Below are 27,367 nucleotides of genomic sequence, written 5' to 3' on the forward strand. Positions count from 1 at the left end.
GTCTGATCACCTCACTGGAGAGAAGCAGAGACAGTGTGGGGGAAGAAGCAATGCCTGCCCTATCAGTGGCAGCTGGTCAGCAGAGCTGTTTAGCACTACTGTGAAACATTTCCTGAACTTTCTATGACCAAAGTAACAACAAGCTGGTACTTCACACTCAGGATAATACATCTCTCTCCTTCTGTAAAGAATTAGATCCTTTTTTTTTTTCTTCAATAGGAAATTTCAAAGCTGCAATGCAGTTTTTGACTGTGCCGTTAGAAAATTACCCCAAATCGAGCAGAATCAGGCTGGCTATATAAAAGGGTTTGAGTAAGCGGCTTACTGCTCTTAACAAGTCTCATTGTTCAGAATAACATGGTTATGAACTTGTTAGGTACCCTATAGCAGTAGTAGGAAAGCCATTTCTTTACAGGCATGGCCATCAAGAACTTGGAATGATAATGGAAAAAGGTCAAAATCTTTTTTGCATCTAGTTTTTGTTTTTCTTAGAAGTCAAGCTCTAAAAGTTCTAAAAGCCCTAACTATTAATGTTTGCTTAACATATTGGAAATCAGAGGCTGTGAATGTTCATTGATCCGTTTGTATGCTTTTTCATTTCCATGATTTTCAGTCCTTCTTAAGAGGAGGTAAGTTTAACTGTATATTTATAAGCAGAAATTCATGAAAGTTCTTTGATGAGAAGTTTTACAAGAAAATGATGCTATGATTCTCTTTCCTTCTAATGATAAATGGCAATTTTGAGTGTACCTGCTATTGAGAAATCAACTCTCTTATGATTACAATTTTAATTCCATTCTATTAAGGTGGCAAGTTCCTGAAGAAATAACTGTTTTAGCTGTAACACGCCAGCCTTCTCCCAAAGTATAAAAATTATTTAAGGCAATAAAACATTATATGCAGCTGTAATTTCTGGGGGGAAAAAAATCAACAAAACAGCCCGCAAGAACCCCACATCAAACAAACAAAAATCCCTGTCTCTGAATTAAAACAATGTAAAAAAATTCTAAAATTAGGAAATAAACATGCAAGCATATTGCCCATCCTAATAGGCTAAAATTGTATCTTATGCTATGGAAAAATTATGTTTTGGTTTCTCTGTCAAGTCAGAAGATGCTACTGACTGTAAGGCTGTAGATGGGATGGTCTTCTTCAGCCTGGATTTACAGAACTAATTCTTACAAATATTTTAAGAGGTATGAGCAGCAAAAATGTCAAGGTTCTTTGAAGGCATGGGGTTTTATGAAGCCTAATCTTCAAAAGATTCAGAGTAATAAGCTTTTCAATGCAGTAGCTTTTGGTAGCTGAACAGGGTGTGAGAGTACAGTCAAGAAGATGGATATCCAAATGACTTGAAAACTCCTGTTTACTTAAGACTTACCTCTCCTTAATTAACTTAGACAAGCTTGTGAGTTAAAAGTAGCTTTCATGTTTTGATGTCTTTGCTTTTTATAGCTGTTGGATGAACTGCCAATGATATACAGTTGTTGTGTGTTTGTCTACTGCCTGTAAGTATTTGTTAATTTTTTTTCTTGAATATTTATGAAATGTTAACTTCTGGAATGTAGAGTCTCTGAAGCCAAATTTAGCGTATATAGAGAGAAAGCTTCTACTCCTTTCAGTGAGATCTGGTTGTGTACAGCATTATGATATTAGAGTACCAGGCTGGCTTTAGTCCTAGTTTTTGCTAATTTAGATATATTTTACCAGTTTGGGTTTTTTTAATAGGGAAAAAACCCCACTCATTAAAGACTTAGTGTAGTATACAAGCAGAACTCAGTGCTACTTATATTAAAACAGCAGCCATAATAAAATCAACTTCAGTAATGCCTACAAAATTAGCAACATTATAATTTTTTGGAACTGGATTTCTATGATGTAGTCTGGCTTCAAATGCAAATTTCAGGTTTCTGGCTAAACCTGCTTTTCACTCATCTGGAAAATTAAAGGGAAAAGATTTTATGAGGAGTTGAATGCGTATTTTGGGGAGAGTGTCTTGGAACATGCGTGACAGCTTAATGCGATGCCAGGATGTTTTCTCCCATTTAATTTTGGGAGCAGTGTAGCATTTGACAACTGTAACGATACCCGAAGTTGGCTTTTTCTTGGCTGTTGCTGCAAGGTCTGGATTTAACATGACTTGTTGTGTCACTTGGCAAATCCAAATGATAAATCAACTTGTCGCAGACAAAAAGAGGGGGAAAAAAACCCTCTTTTTGCTTTTGAACTTATCAAATATTCAGCTGTTGAAAATTGTGCTGTCTTGGTGAAGATTACTCGTAGCTTGCAATGGAGATGGGATGCTGTAGGACTAAACCCCTATCTGTGGAAATTGCCCTCAGTATGTGACTCATACATTAGTGTGATTTGTACAAATTCGGGACCAGAATCATAATGCCTCTTTTAACAGAAATATTTCTATTGTAGCTCCCTATCTCCTTGCAATTGCCTTTGCATTTATTTTGTCTGATTTGAATGTGACTGGAAGAAAGGATGAGAAGTGGCTATAAAAATCTATCTGATTTTTTTTGTGCAATGATTACTCTATTATCTTCAAAAGCACTGAAGTCTGTTACTGCATTTATAGCTCTAATAAGATTCTGTGTATGTATGTCTGGTAGCAATTAAAATGTTCAAAAAAATGAGCTAATATGTAGTTTAGGAGGCCTTTAATAATTGTTTTGGTTTGCTTGAGGGTAGGTTGCAGGTGGTTGTGCACAGGACATTCCCTTATACATCATTCAGTCCTGCTGATTCTCAAGCTATGTAATTACTTCACCAAGCCATTTTGCAATGTAGCACATTGTGCTGCCTTTAAACTTTTTGTTTCCCAGATGTGTTTTCATTTTACTTCCTTTTATCCATTCATGATGGTGTCTGTTTCTCAAAGTTTATAAACAAAGGAACTAGACAGATGTAACTTGGAATTATATAGACAACTTCCTCCAGCCCTGATGATAATGGGCTTCTCAAAATTCATTTTTTTTGGGTTTTTTTGGACCTTTTTTCTGGTGGAGATACAGTATGGGATGTGTGTGTATTTCCATCACAACTGAGACTGAGGTGTAGCATAGAGATTGTGAAGGTAATTTTAATTGGTTGTTTTACATACTGGGAGCAGTCAGGTGGTTTTACCTTCCACTTCAACCAGTACCCAATCTAGCAAATTTACTGCACTGCAGCTGTAGTGAAACCATAAACAATCTACATTCTTAACAGATCTGAGTTGACTGTTTTGTAAGGCAGTCCTTTTCCTACCCTGCCATTTGCCAGTAATGTTTTTTGACAGCTGTGTTGCATTTGAAACCAATTTCTAATTTGCCATCCATTATCACCCTGTGAGCACCTTCTGAAAACACTTCTGCTTCACAAACTCTTTTCTAAGAGTGGGTTACTTCTTGGCATATGCTTGAGCTTATCGGTGTTGGGGGGTTTTTTTGCCTTAGATGTTTTTTTTAAAAACATTTATTGGTAAAAGTATGAGTTTTTCTCCTAAAATAATGCATCTTTATTGGAGGAGTTAGAACTTCTTGAGGGGCCTAAAACTAATTTGGATCAATTTTCTCACAAATTTTTTAATAATATACCTTGGAAATTGCATCCATTATATGGTAAGTGATGAATGTTATCTCTCTCCTTTATCCTCTCTTCCAGGTACGAATGTTTCAAGTACAAGAATACAGTCAATTATCCACTGCTTTTCTTATTAATAACATACAGCGTCGTAGTCAGCATAGTAAGTAACTTTTTCTAATATGGCATTTTCACCCTTAGGTTGGCAGTTCTTCTGACAGTGGAGGAATGTTATAGAGGCAATACTAAATCTCTGTCACTTCCAGTCAAGAAAGACAAATTATTCTTTTGTTGGGGAAATTATGTTGCTGGCCAGAGAAACCTGAAACCTTTCTATCTAAACTCCTGTATAGAATAAATGAAGAAGAAAAGTAATAATCCAGTTGCTAGAATAGTAATGTGAGAAAAACAGTCGCCATTGACTTGCTATGAGACCTTGGATGAGCTGTATTCCTCACCTTCTCTCACTTTAATTCATCTATAGAAATAGAATCATCCTGTTTGACTACAAAAAAGTGAACTGTGATACCCAGTCCAGGATGCAGACTGGTGTTTTAAAACAGGCAGAATAAGAAGAGAACTTAACTGTTAGTTAAAATGCTTCTAATTTTTTTGTGTCACAGCTAACTTGACTCCCTTTGTTAATGGAGTGTTCTTCCTTTATGAATAAATTTAGTTTTGTGCTGGCTGTCAACCACAGATGGAATTTCCTTTGTAATTTTTATTGATAACCATTTCTTAAAAAATTAAAGTATTATTTTAAGTCATCTTCAGCTGCGAAAATCTTTGCCTCTTTTGTTTCTCCTAAAATTTTTTACACTTGTAGCACATTATGTCTAATGTCTAGTGCCCTTCCCTCTTCAAGAACGTAAATTAACTGTTTTAATGGAAGGACTGGAAGAACTAGTAGCTTTTTGTGAAATGAATTGAAATGTTAAATTATTGTCAAAAGCATTAATAATAGCAATCAAAGTTGAGTATATTTTCTTTTTTGCAATGCGTACCAAGAACATCTGGTAACTTCAGCATCTTAATTGTTTTTGTATGTATTCAACTCTATCAAATTAGAAGTCTTATGTTAGATGTTAATGTTTCTATTTGTGCTTCTAAGTTTAAAATAATTCCACAGTTAAAACCTCAGGATTTGCCAGAGGAAAATTCAAATATTTAATCAACTTTAAACATGCATGAGTAGGCACTCATGGTTTGATTCTAGCAGAACAAGACTTGGCAATATTTAGATGAATAATGTTATGATGGTTCTGTTGCAAATTATTTCTCTTTTTTAATCTTTCCAGGTTTACCTAAATTTGAAAGAGCCTGTATTCCATCAGGTAAATCTTGCTCTGTTGGAACAGCAAATTTTGGTTTTTAACTATGCTTTTTTAGTGGAAAGTGTTACAGTATTTTACTGCTGGAAGAAAGATGGAAGGGAAGCGCAATTTGCCTTTTGCTTTTTCTTTAAGCAGTATTGTTGCCTGTCGTGTCACCATCCTCTTACTTAGTGACCTGAAAAACTAGAATGCTTCAATGTGTGTTGTGTTTTAGCTTTTGACCTAATATTTCCCATGGTTTTCATTAGTGGCAGTTGTAATGAGGTGACCCTAAGGTGTGTGAGACAGGAAGAGCTAAATGAGTCTTTTTCTGCCATTTTCCATTAGCAGCTGCTTTGAAACTATGACCTTACATCAGAAGATGGCTTGATTGACTTACCATGTTCTCTCTGCTTTAACACATTAGTTTATTGGGTTTTTTTAACTACTCAGCTGTATTTTGTGGAAATTCAAGGTGAATTTAAGCACAGAATACCCTCTAGGGTTAGGTAGCAGGCTGCTTTGCACAGGCTTAAAGGCATATTTAGTACAGGCTCCTTTTGTAGCAGCCCAGGACTATTAATGTGCATCCCCTGCCTGTGGGGATAGGACTTGTACCACTTACCTCTTCACAGGAGGTTAGAAATGATGCTCATTTCTGTATGCCATGGGTAGTTTTCCCTCATTTATGATTTTTTGATTAGGGATAACAGCTGAAAAATTGCCAAGCAAAAAGCACTGAACTCCTTGCAGGACAGAGCTTTAAAGCCTTAATTTCTGAAATTGGTAGTGCCACTGCTTGTCAAAATGTGCCTGCTGCATCAGCAGTTGTAAAAGTGATACGTGACTCCTGTTGGTGGATTAGTGAAGCTCTGATCAAGAGAATAAATTTTCAGCCGCTCCAAATAATCTCCCCTAGGAACATGAATTGTTGCCCTACCTGTAGATAAAAGAGAAATTTGCAGGGTGGGTTTTTTTGGTAATATTAATTAAATCCTTTCTTTTTTTTCCCCTACTTACATTTCCAGCAGAAATATACTGGCTGGGATGAAAGTGACAATTTCTGGTGCTTTTACTGAGCTGGTCATAACCAGTTTTGAATGAAGTGACTTATATTAGTTTTGTTAACAACTGTGGCAAAATTTACTATTTATAAAATGAACTCTTATCTCTTTAATCAGTTATTTACCTGAGCTACATTTATTGGAATAAATACATCACAGCTTCATTATAGTGCAGTTTGATGCATTGGCATAGGTATTGCCCCATGTCACAGAAGCTATAAGACAATAGATATTATGACTTCTTGGAAAAGAGGGAAATAGGGAAACTTTAACTGTTACCCCAGACCTTTTTTTTTTTGCATCTGGTTTCTCTTAGGTTCAGAATATGAATTCCCTGTTATAATTTATACATGAGGAATCAATGTAGAAAATATTTGGATCCATAAAAGTGCTGGACTTCTTACAACAATTCTTTGCAAATTGATTTTTATGGAGAACGTACAGTTATGGCCAAATTCCAAATGTTCGAGTGCTGCACTCATTTTTTCACAGTCTTTGCCAAATACATTGTAAATCCTTAGGAAATATTTCCCTTACTGCACAGCTAAGCAAGGTTATTTTCTTAATACTTCTGCATTATTTTAGAGTGCATTTAAAAAAAAAGTTAAATCATTTCTGTAAGCATTTTCAAACTGAATGGGTCACTTAGACTTGAAGTAAAATTAAATATGTTCATGCAGTCGTAATTTAAATCACAATCTTTGTAACTAGATTAGAAAGCAGTATCAGGAGATAAAGCAGCATTTGATTCCTCTAGGTGTTTGTCTGTGATCATTAAAAGTTGTCAGCAAAAAGAGGAATAACTACAAGGATAACTTTTTATTGTTCATTGTTTCAGTATGGGTTGTGGGTTTTTTCCTCTGGAAGGAGACCAGTGAAAATGGAGAAAGGATCCTATTATATTTAGCAGCTAGGATCCAAGTCTCATTTTTCCCCAAATTACTTTCTACTTCTCTTCCCAATTTAGGCTCAAATTGCTGGCTGCCAGCAGGGCACAAAGGTGATTTCAGTTTGTTATTCATGGCACAGTGGCAACAGAGACCAACTTCTTTTTCTGCCTCCCTATATTAAAGGAGATCTTTAAGGGTTTTAGTGCTTCAACCATAGGAGGGATGAGATGCACGTTTTGGGCAGTTGGAGGCAGCACATCATTAGAAGGAAAAACCAATTCTTGCTTAACAACTCATCTAGTATTTTTTGCCACCTCATCAATTAAAAGAAATATATTAATGGCCTTTACAGGCATATAGTATCTTGTTTATGTTCAAATTTATTAGTCTTAATTTTCAAGGTGCTAAACAACCCTACATCCCAGCTGTTCGGTTGTTTTTAAGCCAGCATCATTGTCACAGAAAACAGCTGGGCCTCTCCTCTCTTTTCCATCTGGCACACAAATTTATTTTCTGATGTGAATTTGATTGGGGAACTCAACAGGTTAAAACTCTCCTCGGAATTAATTTTATATCAGATTAGTTGTTCATCCCTGTTTACCACATGTATATTTGTGCTTATACAAGGAAAGGGGCAGGGGAAGACTGACTGCTTGTGTGGAGTGATCCACAGACATACAGAGACAGCCCTGGAAGTAGAAGTTACTCAGGAAGTTACAGTTTTCAACTCAAGTCTTACAAGTAGCCTTCTTCCTAATATAATGAGGCCTAGGAAGCTGTCACGTACAAAGCAATGTGTTCCATCCTGGTTTGTCTGCTTGCTCCATACCATATCTGATCACTTGTAGTTATCAAAAACCTCATTCAGATAATGGGCCAATTTATGTGAATGGTCAAATAGAACTGAAAACCTGTTTTATTTGCATAGTCATCTGCTGTGGGAGTTTGAAGCAAATTTTAGCAAACAAATAATTAAAAGTTTAATGAAAATTAGATCAAATAGCTGTTTCTTCTACATTAGGAAATGTGATGTAAAAAATAGGCATTCTAAAATATTGTTGTGGTGTCCCATGAGAAACCAAGCAAGCTGGAAAAGCAATCAGTCGGAGAATTGTAAGGGAGTGGGTAGTAGGGTAAGGGAGTGACTAGTGAAAAATTACTAAAGGAGATTATGAAAAGCCTGAATTTTCTTGGAATCAGTAGTGGGACCGTTTTGTTTGGTTGGTTTTCTTTTTAACAACCTGTGGAAGGAAAAAGAAGAGTGTGCTGGTAGTATTTGTGATGATGCAAAATTCAGAGGCCTCAGCAAGTACTGGGGAGGAAATGAAGAGATAACTGGGAGACCTTGAGGACTAAGATGACGACTGATTCAAAATGGAAGAGATGCACTGATGGGCAAATACAGATTATTCTTGTTCTAAACTGCTCACAGTTCACCAAAGAGAGGGGAAGGAGTGCCTGGATGTGTTCACTGATCACAGCATAACAACATGACCACAGATTTTTTTTTTTTTTTTGGATAGAAGTAAAATACAAGTATTGGATTTACCTACTAAGGGGACTTTGAGTAAGTGGGAGAAAGCAAGCATGGCAGGAAAAGGTATTTCATTTGCCGTAATTTTTTTTTTTTTCTATATGGGTGTTCTAAATACACAAGTGCAAAGAAGAAAGTGAAATCACAATGGAATGTGTTTATAGAGTACATAAGGGAGCCTGAAACTGCATGAAGAACATGTTATGTAGAGCACAACCTGTTCAGACTTGCAGGATTCAGACTTGCAGGATTCACCATTTTGGGGAATCTGCGTGGACCCGCTTGATGTCTTACAGCTAGCTCTCCAGAATCCCTCCTGCTGCTAAGGCAACAGTTAGTTGTAAGCTTGTGGTTAAATATATTGTGCCTTTTAGTGGAATGTGTTCTTACTTTCTGTATGTTCAGATTCCTCAGTATTCTGTTCAAAATGTTTTCAGGTGTGTCTTCATCACAGAGATTTTTCTGTTCTGTCATTGTCCTGCTGATGAGCACTTACAAAGCTGACTTGAGTGACATTTCACCCTTCCACAGCTCATTTGGGGACGTCTTCCCAAGCGAGTACAGCTTTCATTCTGGCTGGTGCTTCTTACCTGCACAGTAGCTTAGGGAATGAGGAAGGCTATTCTGACTCTCCAAAGGTTCAGCTCTACAAGTCATTGGAGGGGCAACTTGGCTTTCTGTGGCAGACAGTGTTGCAGAAGCTCTACAGCAGCAGTGACTTGTGTGTCACTTTGCCATCCTGTATGTGCATCTAAACAGGACCAAACCCAGGGAATCTGAGTGAGTTCATTCGGGAGCTGTCAAGGCAGCCCATGGTACTACACAGTTGTAATCGTGCCGAGTTACTTGGTGTTTCAGTGTCATCTTGGGGATTGTCCTTCCTTTTCCTCTCAGCTCAGATTTCTTCTCCAGAAATCCAAAAACATGTAGAACTCTGTTTTCTTTGTTGCAAATTGCAAATACAGTTTCCACATTCAAGTACTTAAGGTCAGTATCTTTGATAGCTGGTTGGGATTAAGTTAAGCAGGTTGCCATGAGCCCAAAATCTCTCTGTGCAGTTCCCAACAGCTCTACTAATATTTGAGGCTGATAAATTGATTTTATTAGCCAAGGATGAGTAGAAAGCCGGGAGCAGAGGAAACAGAGAAGTGGAAATAGCAAGCTATTGCTTCGTTCTGTACTACAAGGGTAGATGAAGTATCAGTTTTGTATGCTCCCCCTCTGAATGTGGAGTACCAGCCTTGCTGCTGACCCTTCATAAGTGATTCTAAGTATGATTTGCTTAATTGCTTCCACATCAAAAATGCTGCCAGACATTGAGCCCTGAAGTGCTTACTTCCCATTTGTGAATTAGAAGGACGTTCTTCATATTTGGCCTTCTTAGAAGGTAATCCACTGTGTATTCATCAGACTTTGGGTTTTTCCCTCAATTGCAAAGATACCTTCAAAGCTGAAATATGCACAGCTTTATTTGCATCTGAAACAGCAAAGAGGGAATGGTCTAGTGGTAACAGAAGTTTGAGATTCTGATGTTTCCATTTGTTTCAATTGCAGTCCAAGGATGTTCTTTGGCTTACAATTTAATGGAAGCATGAGACAAAATAGCAGAAAACTTGCTTGGGTTCTCATCTGTCACTTAAGTGATGTGTTAGTTAAAGAAAAGAAGGACAAAGGGGGCTAAAAGAATGGAAAACTTTGAGTTAACTTGAATAAGGCAGATTTTTCTTTTTTTATATATTACTGTACTTTGTCCTTCTTGGGGTGGATGGGTAATACCTAACAAAGTTTTACCATTATGAAAATAGTAAAGCCATGGGTTGTAAAGGAGATAAAGTAAGCACTGCTCCCTGACATCTGAACTAAGTTGTGCAGCTTGGTGTGTAGCCCTCTAGTAAGAAACAGCTGAGGGAGAGACGTGAAGCTACAGTCTGTATATCACAGCAACACCTCCTGGGTGCTCACCTTCAGGGAGGAGGATTAGAGCATGCAGAGCAGAACAGTTTGTTGTTCCAGTCTTTCACAGGCTTTTAAACACAAATGTGTTTTACTGCTAACAACCTGTTTGGGTGGGGAAGCAGAAAAGGCAAGAAATTGAAGTGTCAGCTCTGGGCATATTTTTCTTCAGTCACTGCAAGGTTCTTTTTATTTATTTTTTTTTTCCTTCCTCCCTCCATTAAGACTGTCCTCTTCTGCAAGCCATTAACTCACTAGGAAATACCAAGCTGGAAACTTTGCAAAGAAAGCTTTTTGTAGCTTTTGCTTTTTCCTGCTTTTAACAACTGCTGAAAAAGGTAGCATTTACCTGGGCTTTGGGCTGCTGTAAGATCTGTTTCTCTAGGCATAGTCTGACACTATTTAACTCCTTGTACAACGAATCCAAAAGCAATTTGGGTACAAGCATAAGGGTGGCCACAACCCCCAATGTGTATGAGAGAAATTGCTCTTAATGGATAAGTTTTTCCCATATCTCTGCTGCAAAGGAGTATTTTAGCAATGAAAATTTTAAGAAGGAGGAGATCAGCAAAGAAAGCGATATCAGCAAATCAAACTGTAATTTGGATTCTAGAGGAGCCTTTCTGTGACTATCTTCCTCTGTACCATCCCTCTCTTAGAATAAATTGCTGGATTTGATTAGAAAAAATGAAACGGGCTGTTTTAAATGAAGCTGATAACGTATTTATGTGGGTGGGGTCTTTTTAGGCAAAATGGCAACAATGAAGAATTGTACCAGCGTGCAGCACCTAGCACACCTGAGCACTCACCTTCCTACCCTTAGCTTGGGACTGATAAGCACTTGATACTCAGGCTGTGTCTAGCAGGTTTTGGTGGTTTTCTTTTTTTCCTGGTTTATGTGGTGTACCCCAACAAGGGGACTGGAAGTAACTAACAGCTTTGTATAAATTACAAGCCAGAACCAATTAGCCTTTCAAATAGTTTTGCTTTGTTTAGCTCTACAGAGCAGAACACACAGTAGTAGTAGTTTATTTACTGAAGTTCTTTAATCTTGTGCTGAATGCAAATAAAGAGCTACTGTGCTGACTGACTTTGAACAGTCAGCATTGGAGCTTGCTTGTACCTGTTGTCAAACATAAGGGCTCTGTTGTCTGTCCTGTTCTGTATATGTGCACTGATAATATGGTGTGTGCTACTAACCTCATCCTTAAAGCTAAAAGGAGTTTGCTAATTTGCCTTTATGGACTTTTGGAAGGCAGGTTTCACTTCCCATTATCACAGTAACCTATTTTATGTGAGATGACTAGACATGCTTACAGGATAGTAGGATCTGAATGCCCCAGTTACAGCAGAGTGAGAGGCAGTCCCTGTCTCAAAGGCAGTTGAAAAGAAGGAGGGGTATGAGGAGGTCAGTAGAACATGGTGAGGACACTGGTTTGTAAGCACACTTCTTTCTGTGAGGTTTAGTGACTTTTAAAAATAGACAGCAAAGGTTTGTAATTTTTCTGTTTCATGTAAAACAAAGGCAGAATTAGCCAGTAGCTACCTAGAAGCAAGATGAGAAAGTTAAGTCAGTGAACAAGGAAGAAAAAAATACTGAAAGGCTTGTGGGCTGCTGGAGAGAGGCAAAAAGAGCAAGGCACAGCTGCTTGGAACAAACTGCCTTTTGGCAGGAGGAAACCAGTGTTCAGAATAAAAAATATAGAAAGTAATTGAATGTCACCAGTGTTTAAAAGTCCTCCCTGCTGCAGTGACTTCTGCATCACTTCTCAGGCATGACTGGCCACATTTTTTCCTCTTCTTTAATCTGTATATCTTGGAGGTGGTGTTACATGGATTTTTAAATTTGTGAATAAAAAAAGGAGAGTGATTTAAAGATCACGAGGCAAAAAATAAATTATTACTTTGACTTTTTATATAAGTCAGGTGATTGCATTCAAATTCATCAAGCCTCCGGTGAGTCAGATTTTGCTCATGGATCTTTTTAGAGTGTGCAGCCTTCCCACTATATAATTAGATTGTTTGGATTTAATCTGTAATAGTTGTTTGAAATGCTTCCTGGAAAGTTTTTCCCCATACTGATGCTCAGTGTGGGAATAGTGCATTGTCTATTCAGGTGTTTGCTTTCAAGAAAAAATATTAATCAAATATCAGTGAAAGTAGTACAGCTTTCAGAAACAGTTTTAGCTGATGCTTACACTATCCTGGGCTAAAATGCACAGAGAGAGAAGAGAGAATAGGGGTTAGTTACCGGTTTTGATTTCAGGATGCTTTCCGAGTGCCATCTAGTGTTTGCTTTCTGATTCAGAACAGTGAAACATTGGTTTTACACAACTGACCTTTCCTGCAATTGTATAAAGGACACTGTTTATAATCATACTTTTATTTGAAACTTTAACAGAATGTTTTGTGGAGATGAAGTTAGAAGGAATGCTATTTTCCTGACACTTAAAAACAAAAAAAAACCAACAGAGACTTCAAAATGTTTTTACTCCTCTAGTAATTTATAGGATATCTTGAGCCCAACTGCTGAATTTTATCTCTTTTTTTATTTTCAGGTCATGTATGGAACACTAGTTTCCATCATAGTTCTAAGATCTGTTTATATAGTATTATGGTAAGTAACCATTTAATTCAGCATTAAAAGTTACAGCATAGCACTTGCAGCTTTTTTTGGTGGGCTTAACATGAGAAATTGGCAGTGGGAGAATTTCTTTAACTAGGTACCTAATGTTAGCTCTCGGGCTCCCCTGGGTTGAAAGGGAATGACTCATCACCTTGCACTTTTTTGAAGCCACTGGGATACCATTAAACTAAACTGAGATTTCTACACTTATGATCAGTGTTTACTGCCAGGTGTTCTGCTGGTGGCTTCAGCTGTTAGCCTGGGATTTAAACAGAAATGGAGTTTGTCTTCATATTGCTGGGTAAATCTGTTGCTAGTGTTGAAACTCTACTGATGATACCTGGAGAGTGGTAAGACTGCAGAGCAGAACCATCACTTAGTAATTTCCTTTTCTCTTCCCTGCTCAAGTATTAAAGTTCAAATGTAAAAAGTAATAACACATGGTAGTTTTTCTTACAGTTTTGATAGGGTAAAGTTAGGCGCAATATTATGGAAATAGAAATAAAAACTGTAACAAACAAAAGGCATTAGAAGTGTTAGGAGACATTGAGAAGCATTAAAACCATCAGAGCACAGACTTGGTAGGTTAAAGGAAGGAAAATGGAATTTAATCAGTACTGCAGTAAACACATACCTTTAGCTCTCAGGGGCCCATTTCTGTCTATTCCCTGTGAATACTGGTGTTCTCATGGTTTGGGGATTGCTTCTGAAAATTACTTATTTCTTTCTTCTGTCATCATTTTAACTGTGCTTTTTGTTAAACTTTGTTTCAAGTTCCACATGTATCTGTTCAGGAACACAAGGAAGAATTTAACAAAATGTGAATTTGAAGTATCATAGAATACTCAAATATTCTGAGTTGGAAGAGACCCACAAGGATCAAGTACATTCATTGAATCACCTTCCAATTGCTATTTCAGTTCATGTGGTTTGGCTTTCCCCAAGAAATTCCTACAGACCAAGTGCAAATGTTCACAGACTTTTTTTATTAAGCAAGAAGAACTTAAAACTGATAGTGTATTACAGCTTTAGGAACAATTATCAATTTAAAGGCACTTTTCAAACCCATGAACTGGAAATTTTAATCCTCGCCTAGAGATCTCAAGTGATACTACATTAATTTACCTCCAAGGGGAAATAAATTGAATCAAATTCAAGTCATTTTAATTTTGGTCTTATTAAAGGATTTATCACAGTTCTAGTCACTTAGATTAAATTTCTGTCTGTGTAGACAAACTCTTGGACCTGCTATTTTTCTAGTTCTGCAAGTTCCACAGTTATGCATTCTCATTATTTCTGAGGCATTTCATAGTCTTCTGTCTTTACCAGTAACATCACCACCTTCACTCCCAAAGTATCATTCATTGTTTTGCTCCATCTGAAGTTCCACCTACTTTTTGCTTCAGTTTTAGGGGCTTGGAGTGCATTTTCTTAATTAGCTTGATCACTTCATTGCAACAGGGCCCTGCAAAAACTTATTTCCCCTTTGGTGTTATTAGGCAAACTGGGTAGAAAGTTGGGATGGGAAGAGAAGTAGGTTTAAACTAGTTCTAAATTTTAACTAAACTACTACTAATTTTAAATTAGTTCTGCTAGAGAAGCTGTGCCAACCTGAAGGTACCCTTTCTTTTTTCTAAAATTCATCCCCAAGCACTCTTGGATTTACTTCCTCTGCACTGCTAGAACATATTCCTGTATTTCCATCAGTAGTCCTAGCACTTGGCCAAGTCTGTTCCAGCTTACATACTGACCCTGATTTCTGCTTGTTTTTTCTTACTTCACTTCCTATCACTCATATCTCTTAGTGTGGGGCTTGAAGTCACTCTGAGATTAGAGTGAAAATCCCAAAGAATAGCATGTTATTCCTTCCAGGCTACTACCTCATCCTATCCTCACCAGTTGTTCCTCTCCCTGCCTGTTCCCCCCATGCTTTTCATCTCTTTCTTAGGTCTGCTTCCTTCCCAAGATTACAACTGGGCAAATGTTATTCTCTGTTCACAAAGCATGTTCCCTATTAATAAGCGATGCCAGTTGATTCCTTCACAAAACACCCCTATTTGTTGCTCAGCTATTCTAGCTATAATTACCTAATTACCAGCATGTTTAATATACTATTTTGTGCTCTGTCATGTCCTGGTCTTGCTTATGTCTCTGGAGCTTTGAGGGGGGGAATACTACAGTGTAGTCTCTGCCATGTACTGCATGGTGCTCCACATATTTATTAGACTAAACAAATAATAATTTTGCTAGTTTATATTGGCAGTCAATTTGTGAATATGGACAGCTTGTATCTGGTTAGCTTGCCCTGTGGAGGAAGCTGTACCTGTTGTGTTTTGCACATTTTGGTTACCAGTGCTCACAGCTCTGAAATGTGCTATAACACACACAGGGGAGGAAAAAGCAGCTCAGGAATGTGTTTTAACCCAGAATCTCAACTGTGCATTCATAATGCTTAAAAATAACCTGAACAGTATGTCGTGGCAGCCTTTCGGGATTGGATTTGGGTTTGCTTTTGGACTTGTCTTATTAGTGGGAAAGGAGCCTTCCATGTAGGAAGTTTACAATTCCATGTTCCAACGTGAATGTAGATAGGGAAAGCAAATTTATTAATGATGCACTTTCTTGCACCTGAGTCTTCAGTGTGTTTTCCATATCTTAAAGAGGACTTTTTTTCTCCCAAAATTAAATTGACATTTTTCTATTCCCAGTAGCATTCAACTAAAAAAATGAACTAAAAGTACTGGGGTTTAATACCATTCATTTGGTTAGTTATTGGTCACAGTGGTCTACATTCACAAAAGAGTAATTTTGAAAGACTGTATTTATACAAATCACCTAGTATAGGAATATTGTCTCTTGGAAAAGAGCCTCTTCTTTTGTTTGCTTGTTTGTTTGTTTTTTCAATGAAAGAATATACATGGGACTGAAGAATTAGTACCTTTTAGCCAACTTTAGTTTTCCCACTTTTTGGTTTTGCTCAGAGAGTGCAGTATTTGGGAAAACAATTATAATTATAGAAGTAAAAGAACAGTCTCAGAGACTGAGAGAGGAGAAGTAAAATACAATATTTAAACAGATGAAATTTGAAGTTGGTATTTTTTTCTTTTGGGGAGAAAACCAAATTGATAAAGCATTTTATTTATATATAACAGTATTTTTGTATGTTTCACGTATTTAATGTAGTATATTTCTGTATCTTAAAGCATTCTGAACTAAACTTTGCATTATTTCTCTCTCTCTCCAGGGTATACCCATGGCTTAGAGGTCTAGGCTATACATCTTTGACTGTATTTTTAATGGGATTTTTTCTCTGGAATGTGGACAACATTTTCTGTGATAAATTGAGGTGAGTCTTTTCACTTGTCTAGATAGCTCTTAATAGCTTTTTAGTATAAAGATTGGATTATTTCTGTGGTGTGTATTCAAGTCCATCTCATTGTATATATGGTGTGCTGCCTACAAAACATCCATGAGTTTTTACGCAGATTGCTCATGGCTAGAATCAGCACTTAAGAGGCCTTTTTTTAACCATTTATAGATTTATTTTGTTATTTCTCTTTAACTTCAAATTAAATTGGGAGAAATAATGTCACTGAGGTAACTCTGAGGATCTGTTGCTGAGTAAAGCCTGCTATTCACACTTGAGTGAAGGAGTATGTTTTCATCTGAGTCTGTTTTTATCCTGCTGGTTTGGGCTTTTTGGGGTTTCTGCTCTTAGGAAAAGAGCAGAAAATATTTCCAGGAAAATATTAAAAGCAGTAGTTCTGCATGTTAAAGAAGACATGCAGAACTACTGCTACTACTACTGCTACTACTGTTAAAGAAATACCTATTACAATATCCATGTTACCAATAAACAACACCTAGTTGGAATTCATGTGTTGCTCAACAAGCTGGAGGAGATGGAAAGGTTAATTCCAGTATCCAGAAAAATACATTTTTGACTGTTTGAAATGCTGTAATGCCATGGAGTCTGTGTTGTACAGAATTGTCCTGGTAGGTTGCTTTGTCAGAGCCTAATAACAGTGTGCTGTAAAGAAGTCCAAAGTTTTCCATCCTGTCTTGCTCTGTAGTCCCTGTGCTAGGTTAAGCCAACTGAAAGTTAATTCCAACAGAGTATTCTTGAAACTTTTTTTTTAAATGAATATAATACATGATCCTCATCCCTAGAAGCACTTGATACAGGTGGAATGGAGTAGTTATTTGGCAGCACAAGTGGCTGGGTTTACAGTTACTTTGCAAATATTGGCACCAGGGTTGATTTTTGCAGCTGCCTCACATCACTGGTGAGATCATTACCCCCAATTCACCAAACCTGCTGAGCTGCAGTGGGTCCTTGGGGCTTTTGAACTGGTTCCTAGGCCCAAAATTGACACCAGCTGCTGAGGCACTTTTTTCCATCCTCATTTCGTAAGGGGAAAAAATTTTAGTGTCTTTCCTGTAATACTTGTTTGGTTATGGTGCTGGAAAAAAAAACCAAACTTGTTTACTAGCTTTAATCAGACATCTACAGAGCCTTGGATTTCTCAAGGGGGTATTATAATTTGAACCTTTGGAGAAAATACATTTCATTTCCTTGCAATTCTTTATTCTTTGAAGGTCTAACTTGTGAATCATCCACCTACCTGCTCTGTTTGGTTTTAAAGTTCAAAACTGAGTTTTGATTCAAGGTTTTTTGTTCCATATTTCATTAATCTGCAGCTTATTAAAAAAAATCAAAATAAAAAATCTGTAACAGTTTCTCTGGTAGGAACCACACACTTCTGATTTTGGGCTTTGAAATTTCCTGCCATCCAAAGGCTTGGAGGTTGTGCTGGACTGACTGTGTATTCCACTGTGTCATTGCTGGGCTGACTCAATCAAAACTCTGTGCTAATATTTGTGACTGAGCAGCTTTGGACCAAGCACTGTAATATCAAGCAGTAAGGATGTATTCCAGGAGCTGCAGATTTTTCTTCCTTAACACATGCAATCGTTGTTTTCCATTTTTTGTTTTGACAAGTGAAATGAAAGTGAAAAAAAAAAAAAAAAAAAGACCAGCGGATGCAAACATTTGTTCCACTATCAACCAAAATAGGCATTATCTGCAGAAGCCTAGTGAGCAGGAGAAATAAGAGCAATATAGCTCCTTCTCTTTATTTCTTTACCTCCATCCCTTAGCCCCTTCCCTAGTAGTTCACACCCCATAACTACAAAATACAAAGCATGTTGGTGGAGTATTTCAGACTCTCTGCTTTAATTGCTTCCTCACTAAACACCCGTTTTGTCCCTGTTTTAGAGTTCAACAGAGAAAGGCAAGTTAAGCTTCCATGGACCTGCAGGATAGGTGATGTGATTGCCAGATTTAAAGCGATGATGTCTGATAAATCCCATTTCATCTCTCAGACCTTAAACTCAGCATTTCATCCTATGGACAGAAGTTCACAGGATTTGGGGGAGAAGAATGGTAGAATTCATTTGGACTGTAGGATGCCATAAATATATTCCCTGAAATTTGAGTCCAGAAGTAATTGATCACTCATCATATGAAGAAACGTCTGTTTTCTTTAAATGTATAAGAAAGTCAGTTTGCTGATGTGTCTCTGTACTGGCACTGTAAAGTATAACTGCTGCTCCTCACCTGCTGAAAGCCTGATTCCACAAAGCCTGACCTATCAAGCACGTGCCTGAGATATGGAAACAATAATGCATGATCTGGCAATCCAACATTGTGATTTGAGATTGCTTAGCTGGGGAAAAATATCCCACTGCATGATATTTCTTTCTTTCAGAGCACTACGAGAGAAGATGCCTCCTGTGGTGGGAGCTGTGACACAGTTTCATGCATGGTGGCATATTCTCACAGGCCTGGGTTCTTACCTGCATATCCTGCTAAGGTAAGAAATGTTTTCTAAACTGGATGTTCACAGAGATCTTATGAGTTTTCTCAGGTTCAGATGTACTTCAGAATATTGTATCATCCAGAAGAGCAGGAAAATTACTTATTAAACTGGTGTGAGGTTTTCTTTCCTCTTTGCAACTGATCTAAAAACTCTCTAAAACTAGTTTATATTCTTCAAAATGTAACCACTGATCTTTAAACAGTCACGGTTTTTCAAGAAAATTTAATTCAGAAATGGGAACCCTGTGGCAGTTAAACCAAAACCATTTGACAGTATGTGAATTTCAGAATGTAAGCCATTAATACCTGTCTGTTCTTGAGCAGTAATCCTGAAGTACTTAAACATGTTTAAATTTAGGAGCTTAACTGATCTTTTGATAGGCACTGTCGCTCCTGAAAACCAGCAGGCATCCTGCTGTAGTGCAGAAGGATGATGGCTGAAGTAGTTGTAGTGGAGCTGTTCCCAGAGGGGCAGGATATAAGGTTTAGGAGGAGACTTAAAAAAGAGTGTAAGGTAGCAAGTCTAGATCCAGCAGATTTTTGTCTCATTTTGGCTCTGTACTACCATCTAGTGGAACCAGGGGTGAGGATAGAATGTAAGCTGAAATCTGTGAAGAATTTCTGCAGTTTGTTCATCATATAATGAAATAATATTTTACCACTTAACCGTAACTGAGAGAATGTCTGTTTTACATATACATCCTGTGTAGTCCAGGAAGCTTGATTACATATCCATTTTTCTACATTTTACATGGCATTCACCTTTTTTGTCAGATGTTAAAATACCTAATAGAAGGAAAATAAGTACATTTCCAATAGATGATCTGATAGCTTATAGTTACATTTATGTGTATATAGATGCACACATATGTGCCTATACATCTGTAAATGTATATATACAGATGTACATTTATATATATATAAATGTATACATGAAATATGTCAAGGTATGTGGAAAACACTTGCTCCATTTTGGCTTACAGCTTGTCTGCTACCCTAAAGAGCTTGAGGTAATATTTTAAAGAAAATTCCTTACAGGAATCAAGCATAGGCAAGGGTTTTCCAACATGCCACAAAGTGGCATCACCACTAAAAAGTCATGAGGTCATTCACAGGAAAAGATCTACTGAGAGGAGAAAGTGTCTAAGAATAAAAATAAGATATAGAATCAAGCTATGCTGCTTTTTACCCCTTTAACATCTGCTAGATTTTGTGGTACACTGATTTAATTTCATCCTTCTAGAATGACAGGCTCGAGTCCCTGTTTAATTTTTTTTTTTTTTTTTTGGTACCTCTCAGGGTTTCTTTCTTTCTCCCCACATAGCTGATAGGGTAAATTAGTTTGCTGATTAGTCTGCTACAGAGGTATTTACTGGAAGTTAACATCTCCTATTTCTACTAAATCTAGGCAGAATAGGTAGCTCTGCAATCACAGAAACAATTCTTTTCTTGTTGGAAAATAAAACTGGGTTCAAGACATCGTTATTTTATATGCTGCCTTAGACCTGAAATTTTAAGCATGCTTTTTTCCTTCTCCTCAGTTTATATACAAGGACACTTTTCCTGAAACACAGGCCAAAGGTGAAGGTAAGCTATTTTGTGTTTATTAATGTACATTTGAATGTCTTGTGCTTTGATCTTGTGGTGGGGCTCAATAATTATGCCTGTTAGGACTGTCTTTGAATTCTGCTTACATCCCAAGAAATGCAGTTGAAATTTTCATAGAATCAGAGAATGGTTTCGGTTGGAAGGGACCTCAATGATTATGTAGTTTCAGCCCCCCTGCCATGGGAAGGGACACCTTCCCCTAGACCAGTTACTCAGAGTGCCCAGGTTACTCCAATCTGGCCTTGAACATTTCCAGGGGTGGAACATCCACAACTTCTCTGGGCAACCTGTGCCAGTGCCTCACCACCCTCAAAGTAAAGAATTTCTTCTTAATAATATCCAATCGAAACTTACTGTCTTTCATTTTAAAGCCATTCCCCTTTCATCCTATCATTAGAATATGTTTAATAGTGTTTGGTTTCTGTTCCAAGAAACATAATATTCCAAGGAGTCTTTCCCCTATTCCTATTTTTCTTTTGACAGTTTGTTTTTGGAATATGGCCTGTTCTTCTGGTGGAGCCATCCAAAAAGCTTTGACGGAGCCCTGGGCAGCAGCACACGATCACCTGGCCTGGCTGAATAAAGCATTTCAACAGTTACTCTGGCTGAAGTGTCAAAATTATGGATCAATCCAAGTACCATTGCTATTAAAGGACTTCTCTGTGCTGTGAGGCCAGTCAGCCAGAACAGAGCGAAGAGCTGGCACACTAGAGAAATAGCATTTAGTACAGCTTTATTCTAAGTTGTTAAAACAAAGATTAAGACACAAGGGTTTTATGTATATATTGTATAGCTGATGATACTGAGGTAATATTTCGTGCTGGTCACAGAAAACTAACCATTTTTGAAGTGGATTGTACACGTTTTTTCATTCAGTTTTTGTTCTTTCTGTGGTCTAAACTAATATTAGTAACTGAATGACAAAACCAGGCCATTGATGGCCAAGCTAAGCATTTGTGTGGCCTATAGTGAACTGAATGCTTAACCCAAACTACTTTAACCTTGCACTTTTATAGAATTAATGAAGTATGTAATGGTTGATTTAAGCCTTTATTCTATCTTGCTTTTCCACAGCCTCCTTTGGCAATTTATATTTTAAGCAAAATGGTTGCGATACCATTAGTTCATTTTGTACCAAGCTTCCATTTTCTCTTTAGTCCAACGGAGAGGTTCATCATGGAGGATGTTCCAGGGTGTGACCAGCAGAAGACACTGAAATGGTGAAGCCTTATAGATGTTCTTGTTTGTGTCTGGAAACTCAGTTCCTAATTTGTTTGACCAGTGATTCATCACAAAACTGTAGAGTGACTGTAGAAACATAAGAAACACTCTTTTATTTTTTTGTAATTGTTATTTATGTACGTCCTTTTCTAACCCTGCCTTTAACTTCCCATTTCCCATTCATACTACAGATTGACAAACACCTCAGATATGCTCTAGTTTAGCTTTGAATTCATCTTTCTCTTATTTTACAAGTCTTAAAAAGTGGTCTGACTTTCAGATGCATCTTCTTATTCAGAAACATTGAAGGAGGTATAAAGAACAAGACTGAGGTTGACGATACCCTCAAATATAAGTGGCAGCACTTTGCTTGCTTTTAATCTATCACATGGTTAGTCTGTGAGAAAGCTGACCACCTTTTAAAACCAGACTTTGGGGATTAATGGGGGAGACAAACCCTCTATTTTCAGCAATTTTTATCTACCCAGCTGATGGAAGTTAATAAGTAAATGTAAAGAAAACATTAAACTAACACAGTTTTTCAAGATATACCTCAAGTGAAGGCTGTGGTTTTGATGTTCTTGATTTTGGGGCAACTAACAGAGTCTGTGCCTACTTGCTGCCACGCTATGCAATTTTTGTCTGCTTTTGATGCTCTGAGGGATTTATCCTTCTTGCCATGAAGAAAAAAAGGGAAATGCTCAGAGTGATCCAAAATCCCATTCTGTATTGATTTACAACATGCTCACAGCAGTAAAGCATGGTAATGTAGCTGTAAAGCTGTCTGCCAGGTCTCAAAGTCCTGACTATTGAACAATCAGTGCTGGCTAAAATGGTCTCCTCCCTTTAATGTCTTTTTCTCTGTTTGCAGTTTCTCTGCATCTTCCACGTCCATCAGTAACTCTCCTACTGACGTGAACCTCCAAATAAAACTGTGGCTTTTGTTATGCGACAACCCTGGACCCTTGAGATCAAATAACACCAAACTCTGGGCTGGAAAAAGATACTTAACCTTGAGTGAGTTCAGTGAGGTTTAAGCACGTGCTAATAGCAGTACATTTCAACCTGTACATCCCTATAAAGACACCTGAAGGGTAACTTTAGAACAGCTGTGCTATCAGGAGGCTCCAGTTCCATAGACAAGGTCAGCATCTGTGTTGGGAAATTTGAGTGCTCTTCAGACTGAAAGAAGTTAGAAGAACTAGCATAGAGGCAGGAAAAAGCTGTTCTGGATCAAGTGTCTTTAATTATCCAGAAGGCATATTTTTTGTAAAGAGATTTGAGAACTGTTTCAAAAATGTAGCTTGAAAATAAGTGCCTGCCTGTTCACCTCCAGGCTTTCTCAAGCATTTTTCCACACACTGTATCCCATTTTCTTATTTAGTATGTTTACATGTGTTCATAAGTTAGGGAAGGAGTCCCGTAAGAGAAGCAGTGCAGCAGGAAGACATATCAACAGTGACTTGTGGCATCTGCTAGGTATGGTATTATTTTTATGAAAATGAAAGAAAACTTAATTTTAGTGGCCTTAGTATTGTTACTGAAGGATCTGGGGGCTCTGTTTAATTCAGTAATTGCAAGAACCAGAGTGTCTTGAAAAGCCACTTTCTTATTGATCAGGCATCTCTACAATGGAATATTTTAAAGAAATTTGTTGATTCTTCTACACATTTGCAACAAGGAAGTGTATGGTGGGGGGTGGTTTTCAAGTCTTATTGAATTGTCAGGATTTAAAAAAAGAAGTTGGAAAAGCTCATATTTTAATTTTATGCTGCTGTTAGTTTTTCATTCATGTATCATTTGTTGTTGATGTTTTTATCTTTAAAAAAATTATGCAAATTGGCTTCTTCCTACATTCCAAATGACCAAAAACGTGCGCACCTCTGCCACTCTGCCAGCAGCCTTTCTTTCAACAGGTTATATTAGACCCTGAAGAATGTAATTTACCTGTGTATCCTTCTTAGCATAAATAATCTAAAATCATGGGTGCTTTGGTTTGACTGCCTTACTGATCTTGTGAGTGATATTGAAAATGACAAGCTGGTTTTAACTGCATGTCACTAAAATTCAGACTGCCTTTTCTAGTGCCTGGAAAGACATACATTCTTACTCCTGTAATGTAATTACGTAAATTAATTAATGTCTGTTAATTGCTTTTTATTTGTATCACTTGTATGACAACGTTGATTTTTTTTCCTACAGACCTTAGAGCAGCATATCCCAAACTTTCTTGCACTACATCTTAGAAAGTCATGTGTGATCCTGTTTTTTGAGTGGGATTCAGACAGCAGCTACTTTAAAGAGAATTATGGGAGTAGCAGGTGTCATTTGGTATTAATTCTACAGGATGTGTTGGACAGACTTGATAGCAATGAATTCTTCTATTCCTTAATACCTATGAAGAACCAGGAAATCTGCCACCATACAACCATCAATTTGACACAAATGAGCAGCAAAGTACCTCTGCAGTCCGTGAGCTGAAAAATTCTTTCTTGAAAATAAGAGGAAAAACTTCAAAATTACTCTCACAGTACAGATCAAACCCATACCTTATTCTGGGAATTTAGATTTTTTCTAAAGAATTAAAGATGTGAGGAGGAATCTCATCCATGTTTTGAAGGCAGTGTTGTTGGCTAGCAGTATTAGTCATCTCCAGACTTCATCTTAGTGCTTTTTCTGTTAGCACAGGGATGATGTGCTGCCCATGAGTGTTTAGAAAACTCCCCCCAGTCAGAGTTGGAAGATGCAGTCATGCCACTTGCTGATCTACCTCTGTCATGTATTGTACCATACCTGTGCCCTTAGTTATATTTGCCTGAATGTGTGCACGTCAGAGCAGCCTGACTTAGACCGTGCAGCCCCTGAGAGTGGCAAGAGTATTGTACTGATTCGTGGCTGCCTCTCTTCACTCCCCTGACTTGTTTGGTGTCTGTCATTTACAACTTGTGCTCAGTCTGCCGCTTGACTGTGTGTAAGTCTGGCTGCTTTAGAGAGAGATTTGAGTAGGAGGACTTCAATTCAGACAGGTGTAGCAAAATCTTTTGGGAGGGACATGATGGAAAATATTGCTTTATAATTACTTTCATTCTCTTTTAATCCTGTTTTGTGCTGTCTTGCTTGGCTAAAGCTGATTCGTATGATTTGAAATGCAGTTGATTCTTTGGGCCATAGTGGATTTGCTTCTAACACCTCGTTTCAAGCAGCTGAATGTCTTTTTCAGCAAACACTTCCACATGAAACTCAGCAACAGAAAATCCTCCTAATACCACCAGTGTTTCTCACAGTCACTACCACCTTGTTTAATCTGCATTTAAGAATTTCAGTAATACCATTTTTTAAAAACCTGTTTCTCTCTGTGGATATATTACAGCATTTAATAGCAGGTGGTGAAACAATTCAGTACAGCCCTGTTCAGGCAGCAGCACTGCTGTTTTCTTTAGTAGACATCAGAATTCAGGAACACACATCCATTTTGGGGTAATCTGTGCCCCATAATTTAGATTAACATATTGAGGTAAAACTTTCGGTTTACTTTAAACCCCATCTGCACTTTATAAGTAGGCACTGGGAGGCTTTAACTGCAAAGTGCTGTTTGACTGAGAGACTTTATCATGAAGAAGGATAAATGATGGAGTCTTTATTACACATGAGCAGAGCAAAGCCAGAAGGAGATTAAGAAATCTTACATGAAAAGAGAATAACAAAAGATTAAGCACAGAATCCTGTAGTATTATGTCAACCACCCTCCTGGTATCTGCACTTTAGATACTTGAATGTCTTGTTATTTATACTTCCCATGTTGACTCTGCTCTCTTCACCACAGAAGTGGTGTAGTTTCTGTTACATTCAGTTCATTGTAGATGACTTAGGGGCTGTTTTATGAGGATGGAACATGACACGGATTGTTTCATACATGAATGAATGCATTTCTGATCCATCTGGAATGTCCTCTGCCAGCTTTATTTGAGAGCCTGTAACCTAAAGACAGAGAACATCCTGTGTAACTTAAAATTGGTTCGGGGTTTCTTTGTTCAGTTCCTCACGCACAACTGCCTACAGCTGCCAAGTGCCTGATCTCGCTGTTGCAAGGCTTTTCTGAGAGCTGGGGCTGTGTTCTCTTCTGAGGTCTGTAAGACAAGGTCTTTGGTAGGTGGGGGGTCAATTTTTGTTGAAAATTCTCATTCTGCAGGAATCACAGTGCTATTTTTAGTGGTTTTCCAGTTAGTTATCCAGTACATGTCTGCCTCTGTTTGACTCAAACTTGAGCCTGACTACCCACCTTCCTGATGCTGTTGCCTCTTTCCAGGCTTTGAAAGCTGGCTGAGGGATTTAGCAGTGCAGCAGGTGTTTATTTTGGGTTGTGTAGTTCAGTGACAGGCCGTTTGTGGGCACAGCAGTCAAGCAAGCACTTTATGCAGAGCCCCCTTATCGGAGCTCCCAGCCAGATGCTCTAAACAGGGCTGGGATAGGGGTATTCATATGTGCAATTTGGGAGGCAGGTTTGATGCCTGAACCTCTTACTTTAGAAATCTCCCATTTTACATGTTGAAAATGTTTAGGTTTGACTAAGTATGTAATTGTACATATAAGAAGAACCAAGTTCAGAGTTCATGTGAGACCCTAAACCAGTGCCTGCATTTTTTTTTTTTTTTTTTGCACACATACCACACAAATTGAATCTGCCTGATGTTAAAGAGGATTGTCAAGATTTTTAAAAATGCAAAGATAAAGGGTCTTTTGTTTATTTGTCCGCAGGAATAGCTATAAGCACAATCTTAGATTCCTCCTTCTGTCCCCAAAGCTCTGGAACATACATACGTTTCTCCAAAGACAGTGTTAAATAAAATGGCTCATAGCAAGTCATGTACCAAAATGTTTTCTACATTAAAGCTGTGGAAGAACTTTGTGTATACTACTGCTCCCTGGATTTTGGAAGAGAGGTTTTCAAGCAGTTTAAGCAGTAGTTAGTCCTTAGACTGAACAGGAACTAATTTTTCTCTTGATTTTCCAAATTGTTGTTGACTGTTTCATGTTGACTGTTGATCTCGGCTTAATGCACAGATGATGTTACTGTCTGATCAAACAACATCTGTCCACCTGGAGTGGACAGGAAATCTCCTGTGCATTACGTGACCAAACTTTCTAACATTGACACTATGACTGCTAACATGTGGTGTCTCTTCCTGAAATTCAGTACATTGTTGCAGATGGATAGCAGCACTGTGACAGATGAGTAGCAGTTGATTTGTAGAACACACCTACGTTGAGAAACGCTTATTGACAATTTTGATATGCTGAACTGACTCTTCCTACTAAACCAGCTGGTAACTAATGTTAGGCTTATATGTATCAGCATATCTTGTTTTCCAAAGCACAGTAGCTTTGAAATATTTAATATGTTTCATTTGTTATTCATGCTGCAGTCAAGCACTAATTTGTGTCTTTATAGTACAAACTATTAAAGAATTTTGTTTTAAATACTTCTCCCAAGTGGTTCTTGGCTTTTGTGTTGCACAGGGCTGGCGAGTTCATCTGGATGCTGTTCAGTACGTGGGTGGTTGTACGGCTTGGCTGGTGGTGTGCAAGTAGCACAGCAGGATTTGTGTGTCCTGCCTGGATGGGGCAGCTGCCTGCCTGAAGCCAAAAGTCTCCATGGCAGTAGGGTTCCCCGATCTTTCTGCCTTGTGCTGGGGCCCTTTGAGCA

General features: G+C 37.8%; 1 protein-coding gene across 1 annotated transcript in view; it reads left to right on the forward strand.

Annotated features, from left to right (window-relative positions):
• The window catches only part of ACER3 (alkaline ceramidase 3), a 56,887-nt gene extending 29,744 nt beyond the window's left edge, over window positions 1-27,143 (forward strand). Inside the window, exons 4-11 of the mRNA XM_082278307.1 lie at window positions 1,456-1,508; window positions 3,655-3,736; window positions 4,872-4,907; window positions 12,886-12,944; window positions 16,198-16,299; window positions 18,725-18,829; window positions 20,376-20,421; window positions 20,926-27,143. Coding sequence (XP_082134433.1) covers window positions 1,456-1,508; window positions 3,655-3,736; window positions 4,872-4,907; window positions 12,886-12,944; window positions 16,198-16,299; window positions 18,725-18,829; window positions 20,376-20,421; window positions 20,926-20,979 — 537 coding nt within the window. The 3' untranslated portion in view covers window positions 20,980-27,143. The remainder of the gene's footprint in view (window positions 1-1,455; window positions 1,509-3,654; window positions 3,737-4,871; window positions 4,908-12,885; window positions 12,945-16,197; window positions 16,300-18,724; window positions 18,830-20,375; window positions 20,422-20,925) is intronic.
• Window positions 27,144-27,367: the final 224 nt, after the last annotated feature.

This window comes from Coloeus monedula (genome assembly GCF_965178545.1).
Source record: "Coloeus monedula genome assembly, chromosome: 3".
Taxonomy (NCBI): Eukaryota; Metazoa; Chordata; class Aves; order Passeriformes; family Corvidae; genus Coloeus; species Coloeus monedula.